At 39.7% G+C, this 25807-nt stretch overlaps 1 protein-coding gene across 3 annotated transcripts in view; it reads left to right on the plus strand.

Moving 5' to 3' along the window:
• The first annotated feature begins 6204 nt into the window (after positions 1-6204).
• Positions 6205-25807, plus strand: part of LOC307018793 (unconventional myosin-IXb-like) — a 32230-nt gene continuing 12627 nt past the window's right edge. Inside the window, exons 1-16 of one of the 3 annotated variants that reach the window (XM_079649218.1) lie at positions 6205-7777; positions 7875-7911; positions 8183-8310; positions 9004-9829; positions 17356-17450; positions 17622-17684; positions 17860-17959; positions 18611-18711; positions 20868-20991; positions 21824-21913; positions 22012-22128; positions 22562-22696; positions 23695-23816; positions 24359-24494; positions 25133-25322; positions 25518-25587. In XM_079649218.1, the coding sequence (XP_079505344.1) occupies positions 9062-9829; positions 17356-17450; positions 17622-17684; positions 17860-17959; positions 18611-18711; positions 20868-20991; positions 21824-21913; positions 22012-22128; positions 22562-22696; positions 23695-23816; positions 24359-24494; positions 25133-25322; positions 25518-25587 (2111 nt within the window). In that variant the 5' untranslated portion in view covers positions 6205-7777; positions 7875-7911; positions 8183-8310; positions 9004-9061. Of the gene's footprint in view, positions 7778-7874; positions 7912-7943; positions 8311-9003; positions 9830-17355; positions 17451-17621; positions 17685-17859; positions 17960-18610; positions 18712-20867; positions 20992-21823; positions 21914-22011; positions 22129-22561; positions 22697-23694; positions 23817-24358; positions 24495-25132; positions 25323-25517; positions 25588-25807 lie in introns of those variants that run through there. The other 2 variants (XM_079649220.1, XM_079649219.1) reach the window with 2 other exon arrangements.

Raw genomic sequence — 25807 nt, forward strand, 5'->3', positions numbered from 1 at the left:
CATTGTAAGTTCAGCCTCATCTTTCCCCACCACAGCAGCCGCACACCTTTAGTTAATCTGGGAAAAAGGCAACATTATTAACCCGAAAGTACACAAAAAGCGCACTTCAGATGCTCAAGTTCCTTTACATGCTTCACGCTTTGAAATTTCACCGATATCTGTTACGGTTCTACAACAAAACGTTCACATAAAAGAGGTTTATCTCTCATTCAGAACAAGGAAAATGCTCTCCTCTCACTGATTACTGCACATCACCATGGAAACCTCTGATCTCTGGACACTAGTTAGATCAAATATAAACACCTGTGTCATGGAACACGATGATGTCATAACTCCAACTGACATGCTCGGAGCAGCAGACTCCAGATAATGGTTAATGGTCCTGCCCTCAACAGCTCTACGTCAATAATGGGGTGTCATCATATGCCGTTTCCATGGAAACGCATCCCTCGCCATAAAACATGATGTCGCTGTAGCCCATGCCTCAACAGCTTTACGTCAAATCTGAGATCTCACCATGGGCTGTTGCCATGGAAACGCATCCCTCACCATAAAACACGATGTCGCTGTAGCTCCAATGGACACGGTCCGGTCGTCCCACAATCTTCACCTGTATATCACCTCTCCATGCCTCAACAGCTCTACGTCAAATCTCACATTCCACCATATGCCGTTTCCATGGAAACACATCCCTCGCCATAAAACATGATGTTGTCGTAACGCCTATGAAAAGGGTCAAAACAGCACCAGAGTTCAGATAATGGTTAACGGTCCAGCCCTCAACAGCTCTACGTCAATTATGGGGTGTCATCATATGCCATTTCCATGGAAACGCATACCTCGCCATAAAAGACGATGTCGCTATAACTCCTATGAAAATGTTCAAAAAGTGCTCAAACTTCACATGTGTGCTAACAGTCCAGTCGCGAAAACATCTACGGGACAGTTTTGAGATTTCTTCAATTGCCGTTGCCATGGCAACACAATTCTCACCATGAAACACGGTTTTCTCATAACTTCAGTGAAAATGCTCCAAACGGCCCAAAACTTCACAGGTTTGGTAACGATGCAGCCATCAACGCATCTAAGCTTATTATGGGATGTCATCAAATGCCGTTGGCATGGCAACAGATCATTCCCCATCAAGTTAGTTCAAAAGTTTGCAGTATAAATATTCTGCTGCTTTTCCAAGCCTTTTTATTTTATTTTCTTCTCTCATCACACATTCAAGCCCCCAGTGTTCATGTATCATTTCAATCTAAATTCTTCACTTTCTTCTTACACATTACATTTCAGCATAGCAGTTTAGCGTCAGCTTTTCAGCATAAAGCATCCCCACTAGCAATTTCTTCAGGAATTGCATTCTCTAGTTTTCTTTCTTATTCATCTAGCAGCAATGTGTGATCTTGCAAAAAGAAGAAACAAGGAATTATATTCTTTGGACATCATTTGGGCATTTTTAAGTCACTAAAACATTTATCCTAGTAATCAATAATCAGTAGTGGTGCTTACTAATGAAAATATTTTTCTTATTTGGTTAAAACAACTTTATCTTGAAAGGCAACGTTTGTTATTTGCCATTTTTACTATTGTCAAGCCACTCAAAAAGTCAAAAAACAACTATCTAATAAAGAGATAAGCCTTTAACAATTGGTGTTAAATATATAGTTGAATATATTACAAAACGTGTCCCAAACCAGCTGAGCACAGTGGATCTATCTAGAAAAAGACACTCAAAACAGAGTAAAAGAGCTTTTTTTGGAGACTGCTTTCTGCTGGGAGATAATACACATTTGGTTTTCCAGTTAGTATTTCGGGGCAGTATGATGGTGTTTGTGGATGTGGTTTGAAATAAACCACAGTGCTTATGATAATGAATGAACATGTCACTCAGTGTAATCATCTTGTGGCTCCTTGATGTGTTTTTAATAGTTCTTTGTCAACAATCTCTTTGGCTCAGAAGAATAAAGAACGCTACATGATTCGGCTACACAGACAATACTCGTTGATGTGACTGAACATGGGATTTGTTGAAAGAATATAGAACAGCCCCAGATTCAAAAAGCCTCTCTTTGACAAAATGGTTCCTAGTGTAAAGAATAAATATCCATGCTCTACAGATTATTTGATATTTTCAGTCATGAATGACACATTTCTTGGGTCGTTATTCTTCCCCACAAACATTAGCTGATATGTTACTTTTATCTTATTTGTTTCATTCAACTTTATGCATACTATGATCCATAAGCAAACCACTGCTTCAACAATCACTTCTTTGGTATTTACATTTAAAGTGTTTGACTATTTTATTTTATTGAAGCTTTCAAATTCATGTGAAAAACATTGGAAAAACTACCCAAAATCGGATGGTTAAAAAAACATTTTGTAGGGGAAAGTGTGTTAAAGTTGTGGTATATTTGTTTAACGTCTGACACATTTCTATTGATAAAACATGTACATCTCCTACAGGATTGGGATAACAATACGTTAGGTACCCATGGGTGCTTTTTTAATTTAATGTGTGCTTTGTTGGCTCCACAGTTTTAACGTTGGCACTAAAAAGAGATATTTTTAACTCCGAGCATCAAACTAATAATCCTGTGTCTGAATGAAACAACCATACAAACAGCAGACAATGTATCCCTTTCAGTGCGAGTCTCCCTCTCGCTCAGAAACCCACATCTTCTCTCACCTCCAGCATCAGAAGTGTGACTCATCACGCTGAGGCTAATATGCTGATAGTGTGCACTACCAGCAGGGTGTGTAAATTCCACACCTGTCCCATCATCCTCTCTCTCTCTCTCCGTCACCCCTCCCTTCCCCTTGTGTGCCTTCTCTCTTCTCACACATGCCCCCCCCCCTCCTCCTCCCTCCTCACCACACTCTGGACAGCTTGAGGAGCAGAGAGCAGCGCTGACTTGCTAAGAACATGCAACAGAAAACAGACGATCAGGCAGCAGAGACAACAATGAGGGCCTTTCTTCTTGTTTTCCTCACAAACAGGTAAGTGGAGATTCACCCCTTTCACATGCACTTTTATGACTAACTGCATGAAGCCTGGTAGAGGACTCTAGATGAAATAAATAGCAATTGTTGGAATAAGAGCAGCTTTTTTGAAAGTATTCATATCTGAATGTGGCGCTGCAGAATTGGTCGTAAAGAAAGATTATGTTCCCCTACAGTATTTTACTGTCTCTCTCTGTCCTTATATAACATCCAGTTTTTCTTATAATAACTTCACTATCTCTGATTCATGTTCCCGTTATTCTCCCTTCTAGAAGAGACCATCAATCTGAGCAGAACAATCTTTTAATAAGTTTAATAAAGTCATGTATTAAGGTGATGGCGGAGCCTTTGTGCTCCTGCTCATTTGACACTGAAGATGGATCTTCTCCTCAGGAACGAAGGAGGTGATGACAAAAGGCTGCAGCTGCCTTTTCTTCTCATGAAGCTCAGTGAAAAATGACATAATGGCATTGGAGCTCAGGTAACTTCACTTGGACACTGATACCCTTGAAACCAAAGTCTTGGGTGTGTTTACAAGATGTGTGCTGCCGCGAGAGTGTGAAATCCAAGACATTTTGAGGACTCTTTGGCTAACAATAAAAGAAGTGAAGAGGAAATTAGGTAATGCTGTAATTAAGACTGTGATTAGGTGTTATCTTCTCATGGAGTCCTATGTTTATAAGGATGTATCTATTGCTACTTAGAAAGACTATATATAACAATTGTAGTATCAAATAATGAGTTGCTGAATATTAATGTATGCCTGGATGTCCACCCAGTTTTCTCCAGATGGAGACGAGCGTGAGAGAGACTTGTTTTCCACGGAGCGGTGATGTCGTGACACCGCTGTTTGGGCGGACGAACAGTTTATTCTGAAAACTGAGCCGTGTCCCGAGGCTCAGACAAACTATCCGAGTACAAACGATGAAGGCAGAGAATCTTCACAGCCGAGGAGGAAAGGAAGATATCCTCTGTGTGAAAGGAGAAAGACGATAGCTTCAATTGAAGTTCATAAAACAACAGTTTTTTACACGCAGTTTATAAAAACAAATATATAATACTTTTCAGAAAGCGGAGGCCTGCATCTGAGGTAAAAACTAGCTAAGCACCTTAATCCATGTACTGTTCTTATGTGAAATATAGAGGTGCTTTACTCGTTCATTTCCATTTTATTTTCCATTTGAAAAGGAAATAGTGACCTATTTACTGAACTACATTTATAGAAAAGCTTTTGTTCCTTATAACTAAGAGAACTTGAATATTTTTGCAACATTTAAAATGGTGCACACGTGCCTTACAAGTTGCAATCATTCCCACCTTTTATACTTTCAGCACATTTTGAATGAACAAATGGAATAATTTTCACTTTAACTTTAATAATTGAAAAACTTCTTCCACCACTTGATTTACGGATCGATTCGAGGCCATTTCCTTTTTACAACGCCTATGAACATGCAAGTATGAAAGGGTTATTAATTTTTTATTTGAAAGTAATAAAGTGGGGTTTTACTTTATGACTAACTATCATCTTATGTTTCCACACATGTCTTATTAGAGCCCAGAGTAATATATTAAACAAATCAAATCAATTTCCTATATGTAATGATCTCTTCTCCTGCAGTGAGCCTGGATTTCTCATTTAGTGAAATCACAGCATGAAAACATTCAGCACATTTTACAGAAGACATTAATACGTTTGGAGGGCTAAGTATAATTGCAACATCCATTAAACCAGTAATCTCCATATGAAAACTGTATAATTATGAGTTGTATAAAGATTTAATTTTTCTTGCAGATTGAGAGATCTGCTGATGATGAATGTCACTCTGGGAAGACTTTTCTGAAGATGCAGAACTTAGCTCATTAGTGAGCATTGAAACAAACAAGAATTGTTCACAGTGGCTAAGTTCAGTGTCTGACATGAAAGCATGAGCTCCAGCAGACCGTCCCAACACGGAGAGGTGAGGCGAGAACGTTTTTGCATGCCAAAACACTGTACAGTAGGAAGAAGAAGAAGAAGAATCGCTGTTATGATGATTTGATTCAGTAAAAGTATTATAAATGTGTCAACGACATGTATGGATCCTCACAAAGTTTAAAAATAACAAGAACCACAGCTTGTTAAATTCTGTGCTTTCAATCATTTTGGGATTTTAATAATGTGAACTTTAAATCCTGAGTTGTGCACTCGTGTGCCTACTGGACTGGATTCAGTGTGTCTCTGCAAAACTGGCTCAGTCCAGCAGGAACAAGAGTGACTCCTAATGTGACACCGTCGATGCTAACAAGCCTGTCCTCATCGTCCCCATTCACAATAATCTAAAGGATCACGTCCCAAATGACCACGAAAATGTTTATCACAGCACTCTGCAGCAGGTATTTTGTCAGGAGTGATGAGTTTGCGTTTCTGACCCAAAGAAATTATGCTTGCGTGTGTATCTGTGTGTGTGTGTGTGTGTGTGTATGTGTGTGTGTGTGTGTGTGTGTGTGTGTGTGTGTGTGTGTGTGTGTGTGTGTGTGTGTGTGTGTGTGTCTCTGTGCATCTGTGTGTATCTGTCTTTGTGTGTGTGTGTGTGTGTGTGTGTGTGTGTGTGTGTGTGTGTGTGTGTGTGTGTGTGTGTGTGTGTGTGTGTGTGTGTGTGTGTACGTATGTGTATCTGTGTGTGTCTCTGTGCGTCTGTGTGTATCTGTGTGTGTATCAGTGTGTGTCGGTGAGTGTATTTGTGTCCTGATTTGTCTTCTCCTGTGTGGGAGAATGTGCCTCGGCTGCAGGTAGTCGTTATGAACAGCAGTTGATTTGTGCTGAGTAACACTTCACGTTGCCTCTCATACCTCACGCTATAATAAGCTGTCAGTGTGTCTGCGAGCTTCTTCACTAAATTGGGATTCCACCGCCCCCCCCCCCCCCCCCCATCCCCCCACTCAGTCATTATATACCCGAATGGACAGGCTGCATTAGCATAAGCAAAACTGACCATCATTAGACTTTTTATCGATTTGTGTATCCTGTACTCATTAATTAAAAAAATGTGCACACATGCAAAAATGTATATAGCCTGATCTGAAAATTGCACTCTGCAATTATATTATGTATCTGTGTATCTAACTTAATCTATGTTGAGGAAGCATGAAGAACTTTCATTTCTTCATTAAATGTGCTCATTATTTCTGTGTCAGACAGGTAAGATATTTTCGTTTCTGAAGATGGATCTTTTAAGGTGCACAGATTCTGGAATATATCAAAGACTGAGCCCTCGTGAGGATTGAAATACTTGCACACAATGTGGCAAAAATCCTGTAGTGAAAAATCAGGAGCTGTCATTCACCTCTCAGTTTGGTTTCCATCTTGCACATACATCTTTGTCTGTTTTGTTCTAATTCTATCTTTAGGTTATTACATTACATGTTACTTGTTAGACGCTTTTATCCAAAGCAACTTACATACTCAATACTGTGGGTGAAGTGTCTTGCCCAGGGACACAACGACATGCTGACTGCAGCGGGGTTTGAACCTGTGACCCCCTGATCTCAACACCAAGGCTCTATCCACTGCGCCACATGCCATCCCTTATGTGCTATATATCCTATTTAATGTGTTTGTAATATGCTTTAAATTGTCTTGCATATTTGTCTCTTTTTAATAGCAGAAATAGTTTAGAAGAACATTGTCAAGACGAGGGCACAAAATGTGTCAACTTTTTTCCAAAAATGTTACCAACGTGATTATGCAGATTTGAGCTTTGCCTGAACCCCTCTCTGTCAGTCTCAACAAGGTTTAACTTTTCAAGGTTAACTGCAGGTTTGTGTTGAATTGCATTATATTTTACATATGCTGCTTATTTTTTATCTTGTACACTAAATAGAGTATAGAAAGGCCAAATAATATCCCTACTATTGACTGCCACAAGAACAGTTTCAGGCCCAGTTGAGCATTTTAAAACCAGTAATAGTCCCAACAGGATCATTTACAAATACTCTATTGAGATTTGTCCGCGCTGAGGATGGGGATCTCAAAGAAGTAGTAAAACAATATGACATTACTCAAAGAATACAATTCTATAGTGTAATAAGATACAGTTTCATAAAAAAGTAAGAGGTGTGAAAAGGTGGCAAACAACAATACAGAACATACAGAGTAAATGTACATTACATGTCACTTTCTTTATGTGATAGAATAAACATACTTAACTTCACTGTCTTTGTGTGATAACATAAATGGCTTTAACTAGTGTTTTAATGTGGTAAAATAAAGGTAAATTATTCTGTATGTCGTCAAATAAATGTACTTTATAATGTATGTGGTCAAATAAATGTACTTTATAATGTATGTGCTAAAATAAAGGTACTTTATATGTGCTAAAATAAAGGTACTTTATACTGTATGTGGTCAAATAAATGTACTTTACTTGACCGCCTATATGTGGTAAAAGAGATGTACTTTATGGTAAAAATAAAAAGGTACTTTGTACTTTACGTGGTAATATAAGTGTACTTTACTTCACTGACTGCCTATATGTGGTAAATGAAATGTACTTTGTATGTGGTAAATTAAATGTACTTTGTATGTGGTCAAATAAATGTACTTATATGTGGTAAATTAAATGTTCTTTATACAGTATGTGGTAAAATAAGTGTACTTTTTAGGTGGTTCACTGCATGTATCTGCTAGTACCATAGGGCTAGTACTCTAATATGATGAGAGGTGGTTGTAATACCCCATGTTTCCACCAGGTGGCGCCTAAACCCCCCAGTTCACCTCATAACAAATGAGGTAAATTAAACTCTGTATTAACTTCTGCTCCTCGTTAATGTGTAAGAGTTATCTTCTCTCGACACGTCACAACTTGCTGTGTTGTTTTTATCTGCAGCTGTACCTCCTATTGGCTAAGGTGTGACATCTTTCAGGTCAGTAAAGGTACAACATTAGTGTCTACCTCGTCGGCGGGTGTGTCAGTGTGTGTGTGTGTGTGCGTGCGTGCGTGTGTGTGTGTGTGTTTGGATAAACCTAGGAAGTAAAGTTTTCGGCCAGGACGACGCCGAGACGTGAACCCTGCATTTCTTTAAGAAGCTGTGATTTAAAACTAAAACGTCGCCGAACTGCTGGGAAATTACTTGTTAACCATTTAAAACGGTGAATATGCAATTCATTCGCTTACCTTTTTTTCTCGAAACTCAGGTGAAGAAACATATTTTTCCCTGAAGTTGTGTGACCGGATTTCGCAAACGCCAAAGACCTTCCTCTTCCTCCCGTGTTCAGGAATATTTCGGCATTAGAAAAGGAAATGAGCGGGTTTTTCTGTAAAGGTGAGATTTATTTTTGTCATCTTGTTACTGTTAGGTATTTGTTACCTGGGCAGATTATCTTGGATTATCGTTGATACAGTTGATACAGTGTGGGAATGAGGCCAACTAACATGCCAATGTTATGTCATTTGTACACATAGATCTCAATGTGCATGGTCTCAAAACATTTACCTGAGATAGTTTCACCGTAATCACACTTTCTATTTCTTCATTTTAAAGTCGCATTTGTTGACGTTTGACACTTGTTAATGAGTGGATGTATATGGGAATTATGAGGTGGATTAGATTCTATAGTGTTACCTGTTGTTACCGTGTGTGGGAATGAGCCAACCAATGACAAAATGCATTTGTTATGTCGTTTGCCTACGTTTTATATCCCAGAAATAATTACATTACATACAAAGGACTCAATAGATTTCCTGTGCTAGTTTTACTCTTATTACACTTTATATTTCTTAATTTTTAACTAGCTTTTGATGACATAATGTGGATTATCTTTAGTATTACATGTTGATACAGTCTGTGGGAATGAACCAACCAATGAGAAATGCATGTTATGTCGTTTGCCTACGTGTTATATCCTAGAAATAATTACACTGCATACAGATGACTCAAAGATTATCTGTGCTAGTTTTACTCCTATTACACTTTCTATTTCTTCATTTTTACCTAGCTTTATGTGTGTTTCTACAGTGGATGCTGGCCGAGAGTTGGGAGAGTGAGTTATGCTGAGGCCTGTCTGTACATCAGGATGAGCTATACAGATGGATCCGGGCGCCCTGAACATAATGGAGAGGCCCGAGTTGTGCAGATCTACCCCAGGCTGCCCCGGGACACTTCCACCTACTGTCCCCTGCAGGTCAGCGGAGGGGACACGGCCAGGGCGGTCATCCACAATGCAGTGATCACTCTGGGCCTGGACGCCAGCCAGAGGTACAGCCTGCTGGAAGTGAGGAAGAGCGGCGGGGAGGAGAGGCTGCTGGAGGCCGGGGACCACCCTCTGGAGAGAGTCCTGCTGTGGCCCCGCAAGGCTCAGAGGTGGCACCCTCAGAGTGAAGGGCACTACTTCATCCTGCAGAAAGACAACAGTGCAGGCAACCAACTAGAAAGCTACAGAGGCGGCTACGATGACCTCTGCAACCTCCAAACTGTGACTGAGGAGAGCATCCTGAAGGCTTTACATAATCGCTTCTACAGGCTCAACATCTACACCTATGCCAGCAACATCCTCATCGCCATCAACCCCAACAAGTTCCTGCCTCTTTACTACAACCCAAAGTTTGTGAAGAAGTACGAAAACCAGCCACTGGGCAAACTGAGCCCTCATATATTTGCAATAGCAGACGTGGCTTTCCGTGCGATGCTGACCAGGCAGAAGAACCAGTGCATCGTGCTGTCTGGAGAGAGTGGCTCCGGGAAGACTGAGAGCAGCAGTTATCTCATCCACTGCCTCACTGCGCTCAGCCAGAACTCCAGCGGACTCGAACGCACCGTCCTTGGGGCTGGCCCGGTGCTCGAGGTAGGTCACTGTGATGAGAAGCACCTGATGAAACCACAAACACCCACATCTGTTGTAGCAGTACACACTGTCAGCTCTGTAGAGGCAATAACAAGAGAGTGTGACACTTTCCTGCTGATTCACCATCTGTGTCAAAATGTCTTTCAAAATAGGTTGACAGAGGGCCAATCAACAATCAGAGAATCAAGTTATTTGTCAGTTAAATTCAGGGTTCATACAGGTGCTGGAAATCCTTGAAAATGCTTGAAATGTTATGAGGTGTTTTCAAGGATAGCCTGTATAGACTTTTTTCAAATGTTCCTGAATGATAGCCAATCGTCGTGGGGTTTTGAGTGACGAGCCCTGCGCCAGGTGGAGTTATTGAGGTGAAGCAGTTCAGCTAAATCTCGGTTGAATCAAGGACTGCATCGGTTTTTTATCCTCATTTTTTGATTGGAGCGTGTTTATTGATTACCATACCAAAGGAGTCATAAAAGAAGGACCATGCAGCATCGATGTCAGGGATCAAGCTAATTCTGTCCCACTTGATAGCAGCCAGGTCGTAGAGGAAGGCTTGTTCATCAAAATGTTTCAGTATTCGTCTGTGACTGGTAAGGACTGGCTGTTTAATTGTGCCGCCATTACGAATGCAGCCAATAAGAAAGTGGTCACTGAGATCGCTACAGAAGACGCCAGTTTTCTACCTGTCAGGGTTATTTGTGAGGATGACATCAAGGAGGGTGGCTTTTCCTGGATTGTTGGTGTCATACCGTGTAGGAGTGAGGATAATCTGCGAGAGATTAAGAGAGTCCCATTGTTTTTGGACCTGTGCAGGAGGGTTGAGCATTTCCCAGTTTAGATCCCCCAGTAGCACGAACTCAGAATGAGTGTGGGGAGGGTGCAGAGAGTAGGTAGGGTACATGCTGGGGCAGAGGGTGGGCGATAGCAGCCAGCGACTGTCAGTGTAGAGCTATTTGTCAGTTTCATGTTTACGATAAGTAGGTCAAATAGTTTGAGGACAGATTTACTAGTGGCGATAGAACACTGGAGGTGTTGCTTTGTGAATATAACTACTCCACCAGCTTTAGATGATCTATCCTGCCTAAACACATTATAACCAGCGATGCCGATGTCAGAGTCTGGGATATTCTTCTTCAGCCAAGACTCAGTGATGACAAGTACCTCTGGATTGGAGCTTTGAACGAGTACTTTTATCTGGTCAATTTTTGGCAGTAAGCTTCTAGCATTTACATGTAGAAAACCTAAAGCCTTACGAGAGCAGAAGTCAGGGAAACTCAGATCGTTGTCAGGGCACAGGTCAGAACTAGGGCTACATACAATAGAAGGTCCAGGATGAACATGCACATTGCCCGATATCATTAGTAGGGATACAATCAGAGCACGGCCAAGAGCTAGCAGTGAGTCACAATGCCTAGTTTGATTTGTGAGCACATTGACTGTGGAATGTAACGTGGCGGCGAATAACATAAGGAAAAAGCAGTGAAGTTTGGGATTAGCCATTGTTAGTCCAGTGAAGGTAGGAAGCCGCACTCACCCAGAGGTCAACAGTCCTTGGTTGTTTATAGCATAAAGAACATCTGATTTAATGTGAGTTAGGGGAATAATCATTTAAGTATAAGTATGTGTATATAAATATGTAATTTACAACAGCTGTAAGATGCTTGAAAAGCTTGAAAATGCACCTTGAAAAGTGCTTGAATTTGACTTTGGAAAAGGTGTAAGAACCCTGTAAATGTTCAAGCAAAACTGTCCAACATTCCCGGTTAAGGTTTCAGGATATATTTGGGTTTTATTACTGCTGGCTGAAGAACACAGGCAGTTTGAACATACCACTAAGTCTCTGGAAATATGATATGTATGTTTCACTGTGTTATGACATAAACTACTAATAACTAAAGATCCAAAGGGTCATATGCAGTAGCTTTGGCATACATTGGCCGGAAATCCGAAGTCTCAGGCTCCTCCAAAAGCACAACATACAATAAACTCAAGACATAAACGAAACAAAATATAACTAAAAAACAATTTAAGAAAACACAAATTTTAAATCAAAAAAGCATGCTCTGAAGTTTAAGCCCCTGCGAGCACATCAGTCTGGCCCTCTTTTTTTTCAGTAAACTTTCGAAATTGTCGCAATCTTTCACCAGAAACCAATTTGCACGCACGTTGGTTGATTTAGAAGAGTGATTATCTGATGGTTTAACTAATCTGAGTATCTGCCTTCACCGTTTCCTGCAGAGAGTAAAATGAAGCAATGCTCTGCCATTCTGTCTTCATAGGATGATGTGAATATGAGTTGGATTATTGTGGATGGTTTTTTTCTTGTTTGTTGCTTTAGGTCAGCTTTAGAATTTTGAACTGAAACTGTTTCTGTTATATCATTTCCTTTTCTCGACCTCTTTATCCAAAATATAAAATGTCAAATGAAGAAAAACCTCTCCTTTTTATACAGGAAACAAAAATATAACCACCATGTGTTTTGCACTTCCTTGCAACCAAACCCAGCCAATCAGTTTAATCAACAATAACCGCACGTGGTGTAGTCCAAAATGAAAATCCAATCAAATCCAATCCACTTTATTTATATAGCACATACCGTTTACCGAAGTGCTTCACAGCAGACATAACATTATAATAAAATATAATATTACAATAATAGATAAAAGGCACACATAAGAATCGATAAAAGGTACATAAAGGCTATGGACAGACAATAAAAGCATAACAATCGATAAAACATAGCTCAAACTGACTCGAAAGCGAGGGAAAAGAGTTGGGTCTTCAGGCGGGACTCAAATGTTTGAAGGTACACTGTAATTGATCATGTACTGTATTTGCAAGAAAAACAACAAATGGCAAAACATAAAGGGACAAAATCTCGTAAAGGTTCCTAGAAAAAGGCAAAGAAATCTGTATACTGGAACACATACAAATATTAGGTTTTACATAGTTTATTTTGCCTCATACGCTTAGTCAGACATTTCATCAAATCAAAACCCCCAAAGAGCAAAACAGTGGCAGTGTTTGTCGACCGTGAAATCAGACTTATTTTACACTCCAGTTTCGTTCTCACTCTTCTAGGTTAATAGGTCTCTTTGTTCACTATCAAATCAGCCGTGTGAATAAATGTTTCAATGAGTAACAAACAGGCCGCTTCCCTGTGTGCTCTCTGTTTCATTTATCTGTTGGGTTGCACCAAGGTTTGACTGATACCTGATATGAGGCTAGGCTAAATGCCTTAGAACTAACCAAACTTAGATTTTTATGGGAAGAAAATTGCATTTTTTGACTAGGAGTCTCTTTACATTGTGCAAGAACACATCTGAAAGAGGGGAAGCAAGGCATTGGTTGGTTTCAGTTCATTTAAAACACGCATTGTTTTTGCAATGGCTGGCTCTTTACTTACATCTACTCCAGCTACCATTAAGTACATGCTATGTCTATCCATCAATACAACAAGCTAACACAAAGGATCCTGGCCTGCTTTGTTACTAAAGACACACACACACACACACACACACACACACACACACACACACACACACACACACACACACACACACACACACACACACACACACACACACACAATCCCAAGGGGCCAGCCTTTCGTTGGAGAGTGGCTAAAAATGGATTCTTCCTCTCTAAACAAGTCCAACAAGTTTATCCTTGTAATACGCATTGGCTAAAGTATTTTTCCTGTTAACTGATGTTCCTGGATCAGTGTTCACAGAGGCAGAGATTCAGTTTAAGGAAAGAAAGTGGCGTATTGTTTTGGTGCAATTGATTGTTTTTTTACCAGGGTAAATAATTAACACGATTGCTGAAGAAAGAGATTATGGCATTAAAGTTAATTTTAGGTTAACACTGATGTACCACACGTCTTTACATCAAACCTGAACATCAGTATAGGAAAAGACAGACCTATTGCCAAGATACCTACTGTGTATTGAGTGTTTATTGGTTTGGGTTTGTATGATTTTTGATGTTTTTGTTAAAATGCCTCCTGCCGTCTTGGGATTTCCCTCTTATGCATGAGTAACATCCTAAGATACTTCCTTTTTATCTGAAATGACAAAGCTTTTACTTTTATTCAACTTTAAGTTTTGGGGGGGAGGGCATCTTCCTCTATCTGTTGACTTATCACATTTGACATCAGTATGTAGCAGAAACTGTACTGTGTATCTGCAGCTGGCTTTACATTCAGTCCAGCTTTGAAATGTGTGTTTGATTTCAAAATCTGGAGAGGATCTGCAGTCAATGGCCAGCAGGTGATTACACCTTGCTTTCTTTAAGCTTGGGTTGGTGATCAGGAAGCTGAGCACTGAGCACTGAGCTTCACGGTGGGAATTTGCAGGGCGTTGTCTTTTTAGGGAACACCAGAGGGAGAAGAGAACAGGAACGTGTCAGAACAGGCTCAGCCAGGTCTGCTCTCATTCTCACCAGTGCACTCTGTCTCTGCTTCTTCTGTCTTTGATAAACTGTGTTTCAATTCAAGGATCGCAGTTCCTCTTACATCTTCATTTTAAGGTGCAATTCGGCCCCATCTTGCAGATTTGAAACCTTTTGCTATCCCGCTGTCCTCTTGTCTTTCTAAACTGACACAACAGGTGCATATTGTTTCATTTTCATTGTTACACATGTTTGTGTCCTGTATTTTATTTTGCACAGGTCGCATCAGTCCTTTATTGCAATTGTCGGGTTGTTATTTGCAACTCAGAACATCAGGATATGTCTGGGAATATCAGATTGTATTTTATTTTACATTGTAAAGCCCCCTGAGACAAATGTATAATTTGTGATATTGGGCTATTTAAACATTATTTGATTGATTGATTGATTGATTGATCGACATGATCCTGTCCTTAAGGCAGTCATTGATGACCGGGACATATATTAATAATAATAATAATAATAATCCTTATATTTATTATAGCGCTTTTTCAATGACTCTCAAAGCGCTCCTTACAAATACACATTACACATATATACATGTAATGGTCATGTACTGTGGACAATACCCACAGGAGCAAATTCAGATGAAGTGTCTTGCCCAAGGACACAACGGCTTTACAGACGCAGCGGCGGCGGGTTTCGCCCCCTTGATCTGATAATCAATGTACAGCGCACTGCGCCACACCGCCCATCTTCACACCTCGAAGACATCAAGGCGCTTTACAAGAACACATTGATATCACACATGTACTGTGGACAATACCCACAGGAGCAAATTTGGGTGAAGTGTCTTGCCCAAGGACACAACGGCCTGACACAGTGGCGGGTTTCGAACTGGAGTTCCCCAACGCCCCCCTTGATCTGATTATCAGACGCACGGCCCACTGCGCCACTCCGCCCCGCCCCATTTTGTAAGAACTAGACCGGTTATGGCCAATAAAGGGGCTGCAACTAAGTAATGGAGTCCCAACACAATGTACAGGATAAGAAAGCAGAACTATTTTTGTTTTGTCCTGGCAGGAATGTGTTTTTTTCCGACCCTCTGCTAATTATTTTATTTTGCTAATTTAATTGTAATTTGTTTGTATTTTTAGATAGGGCTTATATTATTAGCGATTATTTCCCTTATTGAGTAATTTGCTGATCTCCTGAATTGATTGGGGATTGCTTAGTTTGTAAACTGTCACAGCTTGTCACAGTTCAAAAGAAGTTGTCCATCATCTGTTGAAGTTAGACGTCACAGCTTATTCTGACAAATTGGGGATTATCCAACCTAGCCCAGTTTTTCTTGGTATTTCCCACCTTTTCAGGAGTTTCTCGAGGGTAAACCCCTGATGATAATCTTGGAATTCTCTTTGTTTACATGCAGACCAGTTCTACTTAAATGCATCATTAGTTTCTATCTCTGTTAGTGGGGAGATGCCTTCTTCATGATGGTCTCCCTCCCACGAGTTATCCCCTGAAACGGGACGTGGCGAACACCTGTTTCTCTCCCTCTTCCACATGCCATCCATATCTTTTCAACTACATTTGATTGATTGATCTGGTAGAAAATGAAAAACATGCACTGTACAGGGAGGAACATTCCTGCCTTTCAGAGTGTTACCTGTCAGAGATCAGTGCCGTGTGCAGGACAGGTCGAGCTCACTGTGCGAACGCTGCTCTGGCCTGTTTCGACACGAACATCTGCACAACTCACACTGGAATGAGGGGAGAACAAAACCTTTGTAGATGCAGACTTTGCTCAGTTTTTTTCTTTTGCTTTGGGAAACCTGGAAAGTACAGGCGCTCATAATCCTGTTTACGTCATTTTACCTGGTGGTGACTTTAGGCGGAGTCTGTTGTGTTATTGTTCAACCTTAGATACCGTCTCCAGTTACAGAATAACAATCCATGCAAATGTGAGGGCAGTCATCACGTTTTCCTCATGATCTGCTACCAGGATGCAACATGATCCCTTTCTGTAACACTTCATGCTTTACCTGTCACTCAAAAATGATGTGGGTTTTTTGGCTGGTGAATAAACCAAATGTACTAGCTCCTTGCATATTTGTGTCGCTATTTAAATGGTGAAAGTAGATTTTTGCAATTGATGACTATCTTAATTTTCCATTGTTCTAGCAGTTTTCTTTTCAATCAATCTTTTTATTTCTAAGAACATTTAATTGGATCAAATGTGTTTTTAAATTGCAAACTTTGTGTGAACATCAGAGATATGTTATTCATTTAATCAGATATCATTCATGGTATGAAACAAAACAAACCATAAATACTAACTAACATGAACTCAATTAATGTAGGCAGTGCTTTATTAATTAAAAAAATTATAAATTAATCAATTGTAAAGATAGCTAAATGATAAGCCAACCGCAACAACAGAATATTACATTACATGTCATTTGTTAGAAGCTTTTATCCAAAGCGACTTGCATACATTCAATACTGTGGGCAATCCCCACAGGAGCAATTTGGGGTGAAGGGTCTTGCCCAGGGACACAACGACATGCTGACTGCAGTGGGACTCAAACTACCCCCTGATTCCAAGTTCATCGCACTAACCACTGAGCCACCGCCTCTCACTGTACCCATGTACATAATGTCTTACAGTTCCTTGAACTATATAAACCCTGGGACCTGATGGATTTATTGTTGATGGAGTAAATCTGCAACAATTAGGAGATGAATTAATAATTTCATTTAAATAAAGCTAGCAAAGTAACAGGAACCTTTTAACAATTGATAAAGAGTTATGACACCTTTTATTATATAAAGAAAATTACCTGAATTTGAAAACCTAATTTTGGGCTCTGGGAAGATTTAATGGAGATATTTCAAAATGTTTTGAGATTTTAAAGACCTTAGAAGAAATAATAGTTTCAGCTGTAGTTTAGAGTCAGACCAACTTGATCTTCGATGTCTCGTCAGGTTGGCAACAGAAAAGTCTCCTGCCATCGGACATTTGATCGCTGCCCTTTCCAATGTTTAGGTGTGGGTGCCAGTGTCTGTGAGAAACATTGCTACTCTTGTCTGTTTATTCAAGTGAAAACTTATGTCCACTATGTTTTAAACAGGCCTTTGGCAATGCTAAGACAGCAGAGAATAACAACTCGAGTCGCTTTGGGAAGTTCATCCAGCTCAACTATCTGGAGAGCGGTGTCATCAGAGGGTACGTCTTCATGTTTTACATTTATCTCACTGAGCTTCAGTCGTGAATCACACAGCACAGTTGATTTATTTATCAATATTTTACTTCCTATGTCATAATGGTACAGTGTTGGCAACCACAGCAAGGCTTCGAAGGCTTTGTTGACATTCTCTTCTTGTGCGTCTCTTGCAGGGCAGTTATCGAGAAGTACCTTCTAGAAAAGTGCCGCCTGGTGTCCAGAGATCAAAGAGAGAGGTATATTTAATTTACATTGTATTTTTTAACCTCACTTAGATTACCACCAAATTGTACCTGCACTTTGAACCTTCTAACATAAAGCAGACAACATTAAAAACTTTTGTGTTCAGTGAAATGTTGTGTCAATAACATAGCATGGGTGTATTTGTGCTGCGTGACCTCTGACCCGCAGGAACTACCACGTGTTTTATTACCTGCTGGTGGGCGCGTCGAAAGAAGAGAAAGAGGAGTTTCGTCTGTTAGAGCCGCAGGATTATCTCTACCTCAAGCAGGTACCTTTGATCCAAACACTTAACAGCAGCAGAGACAGGATGTGTCTTTAATTGTTATGAAAGGCATGTAAACTGCTGGGAGATGTTTTATAGAAACAATCCCACAATATCTAGAAACTTCTCAGCAGTAAAGTCATAGTGTGTCAAAGTGCTGCCTCTGCTTTGGATTAACAGACACTCACATAACTGTCCAACGACACATTAACCAGAATTATAGAGCAACTGCTTTCACTCACAATCATTTTATTATGTTGAGAATTTAACTCCATGTTTACATTAAAGAACTCAAACTCAACACATTTGGAAAAAACTAAAAATGTTGCTTTTAAAACTTATTTACAGGTTTGAATAGCAACTTTAAAATGCATTATAGGCAAGTTTATTTATTTATTGAAACCATTAAAAAAAAAAAAAGTTTGAGCATAGGAGATAATAGAGAATCGGATAAAACCTGAAATATCAACAGGAAAATAAATTATTTTCGATACAGAAAATCAAACACAAAAAAAGAAAAAGAGATGATTCTGTTATTCGTGTTTCTACATTATCGATTTTGTGTTGACATTAACATTAGATGAAGATTGTTTATTTGTGGTTATGCTTAACATTTACCCCGTGTTTCTATCCGTATCCCATATGATTTCCCCTCAGGATGATCTCCATTTGGATGATAAGGAGAAACTTAGGCAAGAGTACAAGAGGCTCCATCAGGCTATGGAGATGGTTGGCTTCCTGAGCTCCACCAAGAAACAGTGAGTATGATTTCATAATGAACGACACAACTGGTATGCTGCAGGCCTTAATCAAAAGTGCTTAAGAACAATAAGGTTTAATATCAAGATTAAAACATTGCAATTGTTGAGGTTTCCTCAGTAGTCGTCACACTGCTGAGCTGCCTAATGACTATCAATCAGTCTATCAATCAATCAATCAATCAATCAATCAATCAATCAATCAATCAATCAAGGGGAAAAAGGGAGAGACCTCAGGGAGAGCAACAGAGGAGGGATTCCTCTCCCAGGACGGACAGACGTGCTGTAGATGCCGTTTGTAAATCGAAAAGATAATACATTTACAACATACTGTAGGTAGACCAAATGTTTGGAAAGACCAAATGTTTGGAAATCTTGTGTCTATAATAAGAAGATGAATCCACGAGGATGTCAACAATCCTGTGGGAGCCATCAGGGAAGTAGTATGGTGAGAGTCAGGCAGGACCGCAGAGACAGGTTCAGCCACGACTCGAAGTCCAGGACTCAGATCAGGACTCAGGATCCCGGCGTAGATAGACACCATAAAGAAATGTGGGGGAAGCTGGGTTATTCGGAACATGAGAGTACGTAGGTACAGACAGAGAGAAGGAAGAAGGAAGATGTCCTCTGACAGTCTAAGCCTATATCAGCAAAACTAGGGGCTGAATCTAATCAGCCCTAACTATAAGCTTTATCAAAAAGGAAGGTCTTAAGCGCACTCTTAAAAACGGATAGGGTGTCTGCCACCCGAACACAAACTGGAAGCTGATAACACAAAAGTGGAGCTTGATAAGAAATAAGATTTTTTTTTTATTTTGCCTTTATTTATACAGGTGTAAAATCTCATTGAGACACAAGGTCTCATTTTCAAGAGAGACCTGTTCAGTGGTAACACTACCACACAAAGTTACAAACAGACAGGGCACTAAACACAGAGGCAACACTAAAATACAACATCGTTAAAAAGTAGTCAATCCATCTTCTGATCGAAGACACAGCAGCACATGCCTGGGGCTTTAGCCTGTCTGAGAAACATATATCATTACAGTAAAGGCTTCTCACTGGGAAGAGAGAGCCACGAATTACAGAAATATTTGAAAGACAAATATTTGCTGTATGAGGTCCAACAACACTCAGTCTCTCAGTCAGTGTTTACAGGGAGTTAGCTCTACCAATCTAATCATGATGTAGTCATGTGGATCAGTTTGTTCTTTGACTTGTAGAGTTTCCACACGGCGGGCTGGTGTCAGGAACAGGTCAGAGCTTGTCAAGCAGGAGAAAAATGCAGCAAGTATTTCAGAAAGTGCATGATGGCCTCGGGACACGGCGTACACATAAAAGCATGGCAGCACAGTTTGAAATGTGTTCAGGTGCAACCTCCTCGTGAATAACAGTCTAACATCTAACAGAGCAATGTGCGGTGAGAAACATAACATATATAAAGTCAGAAACTACAGACAAAGTACAATTGTAATTAAAGTGACTTATACGAAATGAAGGGCTTCATGAATTCCTTAGCAAACACCTCCAGTGAAGTGACATACATGTAGATACAGTGGAGACTTCCTTACGCTAAGTTAAGTCCATACAATTAACTTTAAATATTCTGTAAAGGCACATTTTCTTTACTTTTACTGCAAGTCAATCTAACTCACTGTCTCTCAACATGCATGTTGTTGCCCTAAGGAGGCATGTCATGTCTATCAAGAATGTCTAACAATGTTGCTCTTAAATAAAGGACACACTGTAACTTCCTGTAACGAAGCGGAAGCTCACCTGTTTGATCTGCAGGATTTATGAATGGACAGACTGAAACCTGAACCGTCCATTACTACCACTTAACTGTTTGTTTTCTCTCTGCTCTGAACGTATCCATCGTCACTTTCTCTCTCTCTGTCGCACACTAGATCACAAACACTTAACTACTCTTATCAAATATGCAGCAAACTGTCAACTGTAAACACGAAATAACAGCGGCACAAAACAACTGTATTTAAGAGCTTTAAATAATATCTCAAGTGAGGCTTTCAGGGTCGAGGCATACTGTATATTAAAAAGGATATTGTGACTCAAAATGCACAGCAAGTCAAATCCAATGTGTGCATTTTAGGCAGAAATAAACCATCTGTTTGTGTGTCTGTTTTTCTTCTGTGCAGTATTTTTTCCATCCTCTCTGCCATCCTGCACCTGGGAAATGTGACGTATTCGCAGTCAGAGGACGCAGAAGTCCTGGTGGTCGGACCGGCAGACGTTTTGTCCACACTGTCCGACCTGCTCAAAGTACTGAAGTGAAACGGTTGATTTTGTATTCTGTGTGCTAAATCATCATCTGGATTGATTATGGAAAGTCTTTGGTTATTTTTGATAAGGCTGCACGACGTGGAAAAAATAACGTATTGTAATTATTTGACTAATATTTTAATTGCTGTATGAGTTACGACATGGTTACGATACAGGAGGAATTGATCGTTTTTGCATCTCATTCTCATGGATATAGTTAAAATGATCATATTGGGATTTTTATTTTTTTTTATTTTATAAGAGGATCTGTACTAAAGATTTTTGTATTAAGTCCGTATTTCTGTAGTCCATATTGCAATTTTTATAATAATTGCAGACCCAATGTTTCCAGGGCTCTAACACTTTGGATGAAATCACTGTCACATCATTATATTTGCACTCTGTGTATAGAACCAGAAACAGGTTTATTGCCAGGTAGGTTCGCACATACTAGGAATTTGACTTGATGTTATGGTGCACACAAGAAATCTAATATAAAAAACAAAATATTTTACACCGTAATAAAATACAGTTAAATAGCAATCAAATAAAGTAGTAATTTACATGGAAATAGAACGCTACGAATGAATTTTTGCATATAAACTATGAAAAACTTCATTCATAGCATTCTATTTCCATTTCCATTTTCCAGAGCAACTCCCACAGATTAAATGCGTCATCGCTATGCCTAAAATTAGTCCTGTATTGTTATTTCTGAAAACATGTTTCAACCTGTTCTGTTGATCAAGTACAGTCATAAGACGTGATTTAATTTGGTATGCATATTGTGTAACAGTGTAGTGGAACCCTCTGTATATATTTCTCTCTCCAGGTGAAAAAGGAGCTTCTGGTGAAGACTTTGACCAAGAAGAGAGAAGTGACGGCCACGGAGAGCGTAGATTCACCGTACACACTCCAAGAGGTACAGAGTTAAGAATGAACTATAAACTAGGAGATGATATGTTGGATTTTGGTCTTTCGTTGAGTTAAAGCAGTCATTTGCTTTGTGTGCAACATTAGGCCTACAAAGTGCGGGACTCCATGGCGAAGTCTTTATACGGCGCTCTGTTTGACTGGATCGTCCTCCACATCAACCACGCAATGCTCAACCGACGAGACATGGAGGAGTCCGTCTCTGTAAGTAACACAGCCACAAACTACAATACTGAAAAATGTAGGCAGCTGACATTTTTGTGAAATGGGAGAGGGTTAAACGCTTTTTAGTGGTCCTCCTAACCTGCCTATTGGAACATTTATTTCATATATTCAAATATAAAAAAAGTATCATCAATTCTTGTCTTTGTTGTCACTAAAATTGGGAAATTAATGCAGTAAAAGCACGATATATAAAGTTTTGAAGCACATTCCTTTACAACATTGAAAAAGTAATCATAAAATGTTTGTGCACTCGTGTACCTGATGTCAAAGTGGCTTCATTCATGAAAAATGCATACATTGGATAAGCAGTGTGCAGTAGCATTAACGGTCTCACACGCAGACCTAATGTAGTAATTCATTACACTGTCTCAATTCTAGTTTGCATGTTGGTTCTGAATTGTCTTGTTTTCAGTGTTTGTCGATCGGTGTCCTGGATATGTTTGGATTTGAGAACCTCAAGACAAACAGCTTTGAGCAACTGTGCATCAACTACACTAATGAGAGACTGCAGTGTTACATCAACCAGCACATCTTCACGCTCAAGCAGGTATGTGTTTATTTTATTCCATCAAGATATTCAAGAGTGGTTAGTATTCATTCTTTTTTTGGACCTGCAGTGGCTAATTTATTGGATAACCTAATGCCTTCATAGCCTCTGCAGTGAGTCACCAATGAGCCTGTGAAAGTCTTAAAATATTTACATTGTCTTACAGACAGGTATACTAATGGTTTTGCTGGTTATTTTTTTTAATCCAGTTGGCATTAAAGAGTCTTAAAGGGCCCATGTCATGCTTTTCCGGTTATTACCCGTCCCCTTGTGTGTTATGTAGCTTGTTCTGCATGTAAACGGTCTGCAGAGTCACAAACCCTCAAAGTACGCAGAAAAGACCTGTCTATGCTGCCCCAGAATGCCTCGTTGGAGATTTTTCTTTTTCCTTTTTTTTCATCCCATTTGACCAATCCGTGGAGCTCTTCACACAAACACACTCTCTCAGCGGCAAAACAGGAAATGAACCCAGCTCACACTGTCCGCTCCTCACAGCAGCGAGCCGACGCGCAACGTCCCGCCAACACGGCACCCAGACCCCACGCAGCATTCTCATCTGTTTTGTTTGACTGGTGTCATTTTCTGGTTGCTAACGCCATCGTAACACATAATCACTGATGTTCCGCTGTAACGGTGGTGGACTCATCAGAACAGAGTGGGCGAGCTGACCAATCAGAGCACAGTGGGCTCATAGGGAGGGGGGGGGGGGGGGCAGGAGCTTCAACAAGCCGTGTACGTCAGAGTGAATACACATACTATACAGAGAGGCTGTATGAGAAACCAATGTCATTTTGGAACTTTGAACAATGTAAATCTATTCTAGTAGACCTCAACAATGGAATTATGATCAGTAGAAATGGCCATGACATGGGACCTTTAAAAAGCGTTTGCACTGTTTGACTGTTACTAATAAATAAACTTCATCAGTGCGACAGAGACAAATACATTTACCTCCTCTGAGTGACATAATTATGTATCTGGGATTTAATTATTTTCAGGAGGATTATGTGTCGGAGGGCATCACCTGGACAAAGGTCGACTGCACGGACCACAGTGGCTGCAGTCAGCTGATCAGCCAGAAGTCAACAGGGCTCTTTGACCTGCTGGATAATGAGAGCAGGTGAGTGAGCCTTGCTTGTAACTATGATTTCTAACACTAAGCATATAGTAATATTATACAATACATTTGAATAAGTGGTCTGTCAGGTTAGTCTTAGTAAGTCTTAGGGTAAAGAGAGGTACAGTATAGTTTGTTTTGTTAACAAATAAGTTACAAACCCTTTCCTCCAACTGTCAGCTATTCAATCCCTATAGATACTGTATACATCTAGCTTTTCAAGTACCAATTGACTGCAAAAACAATTGTCTCTCTCTCTCTGTCTCGCCTTGTGAAGAGGAATTTGCAGTTGATCCAAGAGGATTTCAAATACTTTATTTAGCTTTACTCGACACATAAAGTAATAACTTGCTCAGAATGCTAGACAGCATTATTCTGTTACATTAAATCATAATTTCAGCATGTTTTTTTGTACATTTCTAGTTCATCAGTTGACCATTTCTATTGCTGGTGACCTACAGTTTTCACCCTAGTCCTTCTTGTTATCGTTCCCACATACCACACTGTGTGTTGATATTGATATTCTTCTTTGTGTTTATCTTCAGCCTTCCTGAGGCCACAGATGAAACCCTGCTGGACAAGTTGCAGCAACAGCATCAAGACAAAACCTTCTTTGAACCAGCCTCAAATACAACTTTTGTCATTCAACACTTTGCTGGGAGGGTTACATATCAAATCAAGGTGGAGTTTATTTCCCACACTGCAAACATCTTTATACTACAAAGTAAATATAAAAGTAGGGCTGCTCGATTATGGCAAAAATCATAATCTCGATTACTTGGGTCAATAATTGTAATTGCGATTATTAAATGCGATTATTCATTGACTTTGAAAGCATTCATTTATTGGAGAGAAAAAAATGTGAACAGTATGTTTTTAGCAGTTGATTACCCTGAACTTATAGTATAATTCAACTGAAAAACAAAACAAAAAAAAATTATTGAATTTTTTTTTTTTTAAAAAGTAATAATAATATTTAAAAAATAATCGTTTTATTTTGATTACGTTGTTTTCGTAATCGCTGCAAGCCATAATCGTAATCGCGATTAAAATACGATTAATTGAGCAGCCCTATATAAAAGCATTTCAGTAAGTGTCCACTGTGACAAAGAGAGGGTCTGCAGTAACCTTCTCAGATAAGCCACCGTGGGAAAAACCTAGAAATGTTTGAACTAAGTGAATGATTAAAGCTGCTCCCTTCACAAGAAGCCTGTTGTTTTCACAGTAGTTAAGACATGTAATGAATGTGGAGCTCTCTTTTGTGCAAGCCGGAATAAAGGAATAACACCATGTTGATCGTGATTATTCTTGCTCTTCAGGATTTCCGGCAGAAGAACACAGAGCACATGCTTCCTGAAGTCGTCTCACTTCTACGGAGCAGCGAGAGGGCGTTCGTGCATCACTTGGTCGCGTCCAGTCCAGAAGCCCTTTTCAGATGGGGAATGTTGCGAGCCACCATCCGCATCCTCACCATTTTCAAGAAATTGGGACGCAAGCGGGCAGAATCACGTGGGTAGCTTTATTTACAAATGGAGCCACATTTCTATTTTAAAATCTGCAGATTTGTCTTTGCAGTTATAACATGTTTGTTTAACTGACTTTTTCTCCAAGACCCAGGTGTCCTCCACTTGATTCATGTGTTATTTGAATTCTTCTTTGAGTAATGTTCTGATGATCTACTGACTTGCTGTTTTGTCTCCCCAGTATCTGCCAGAACACGCAAAACCCTCCGAGAGATTAGACAGAGCAGCTCTGCTGTGGACAGGCTGTCCAGGTACATTTAATACACTGGTGCATTGGAAATTGATTTGACTGCCACTGACTGTCTCCGTTTAAATATTTATATATATTTGATACAACAAGATGCATTCAATCTGACTATACTTCTTGAATCAGGCAGGGTTCCTTTGTTTCAAATTCAGATCTGTTTTTAAAAAAGATTTGACATATTAAAAGTACACAACCTCTCCTGCTTATCAAAAACGAAATATACA

This window comes from Notothenia rossii (genome assembly GCF_949606895.1).
Source record: "Notothenia rossii genome assembly, chromosome: 9".
NCBI classification, from domain to species: domain Eukaryota; kingdom Metazoa; phylum Chordata; class Actinopteri; order Perciformes; family Nototheniidae; genus Notothenia; species Notothenia rossii.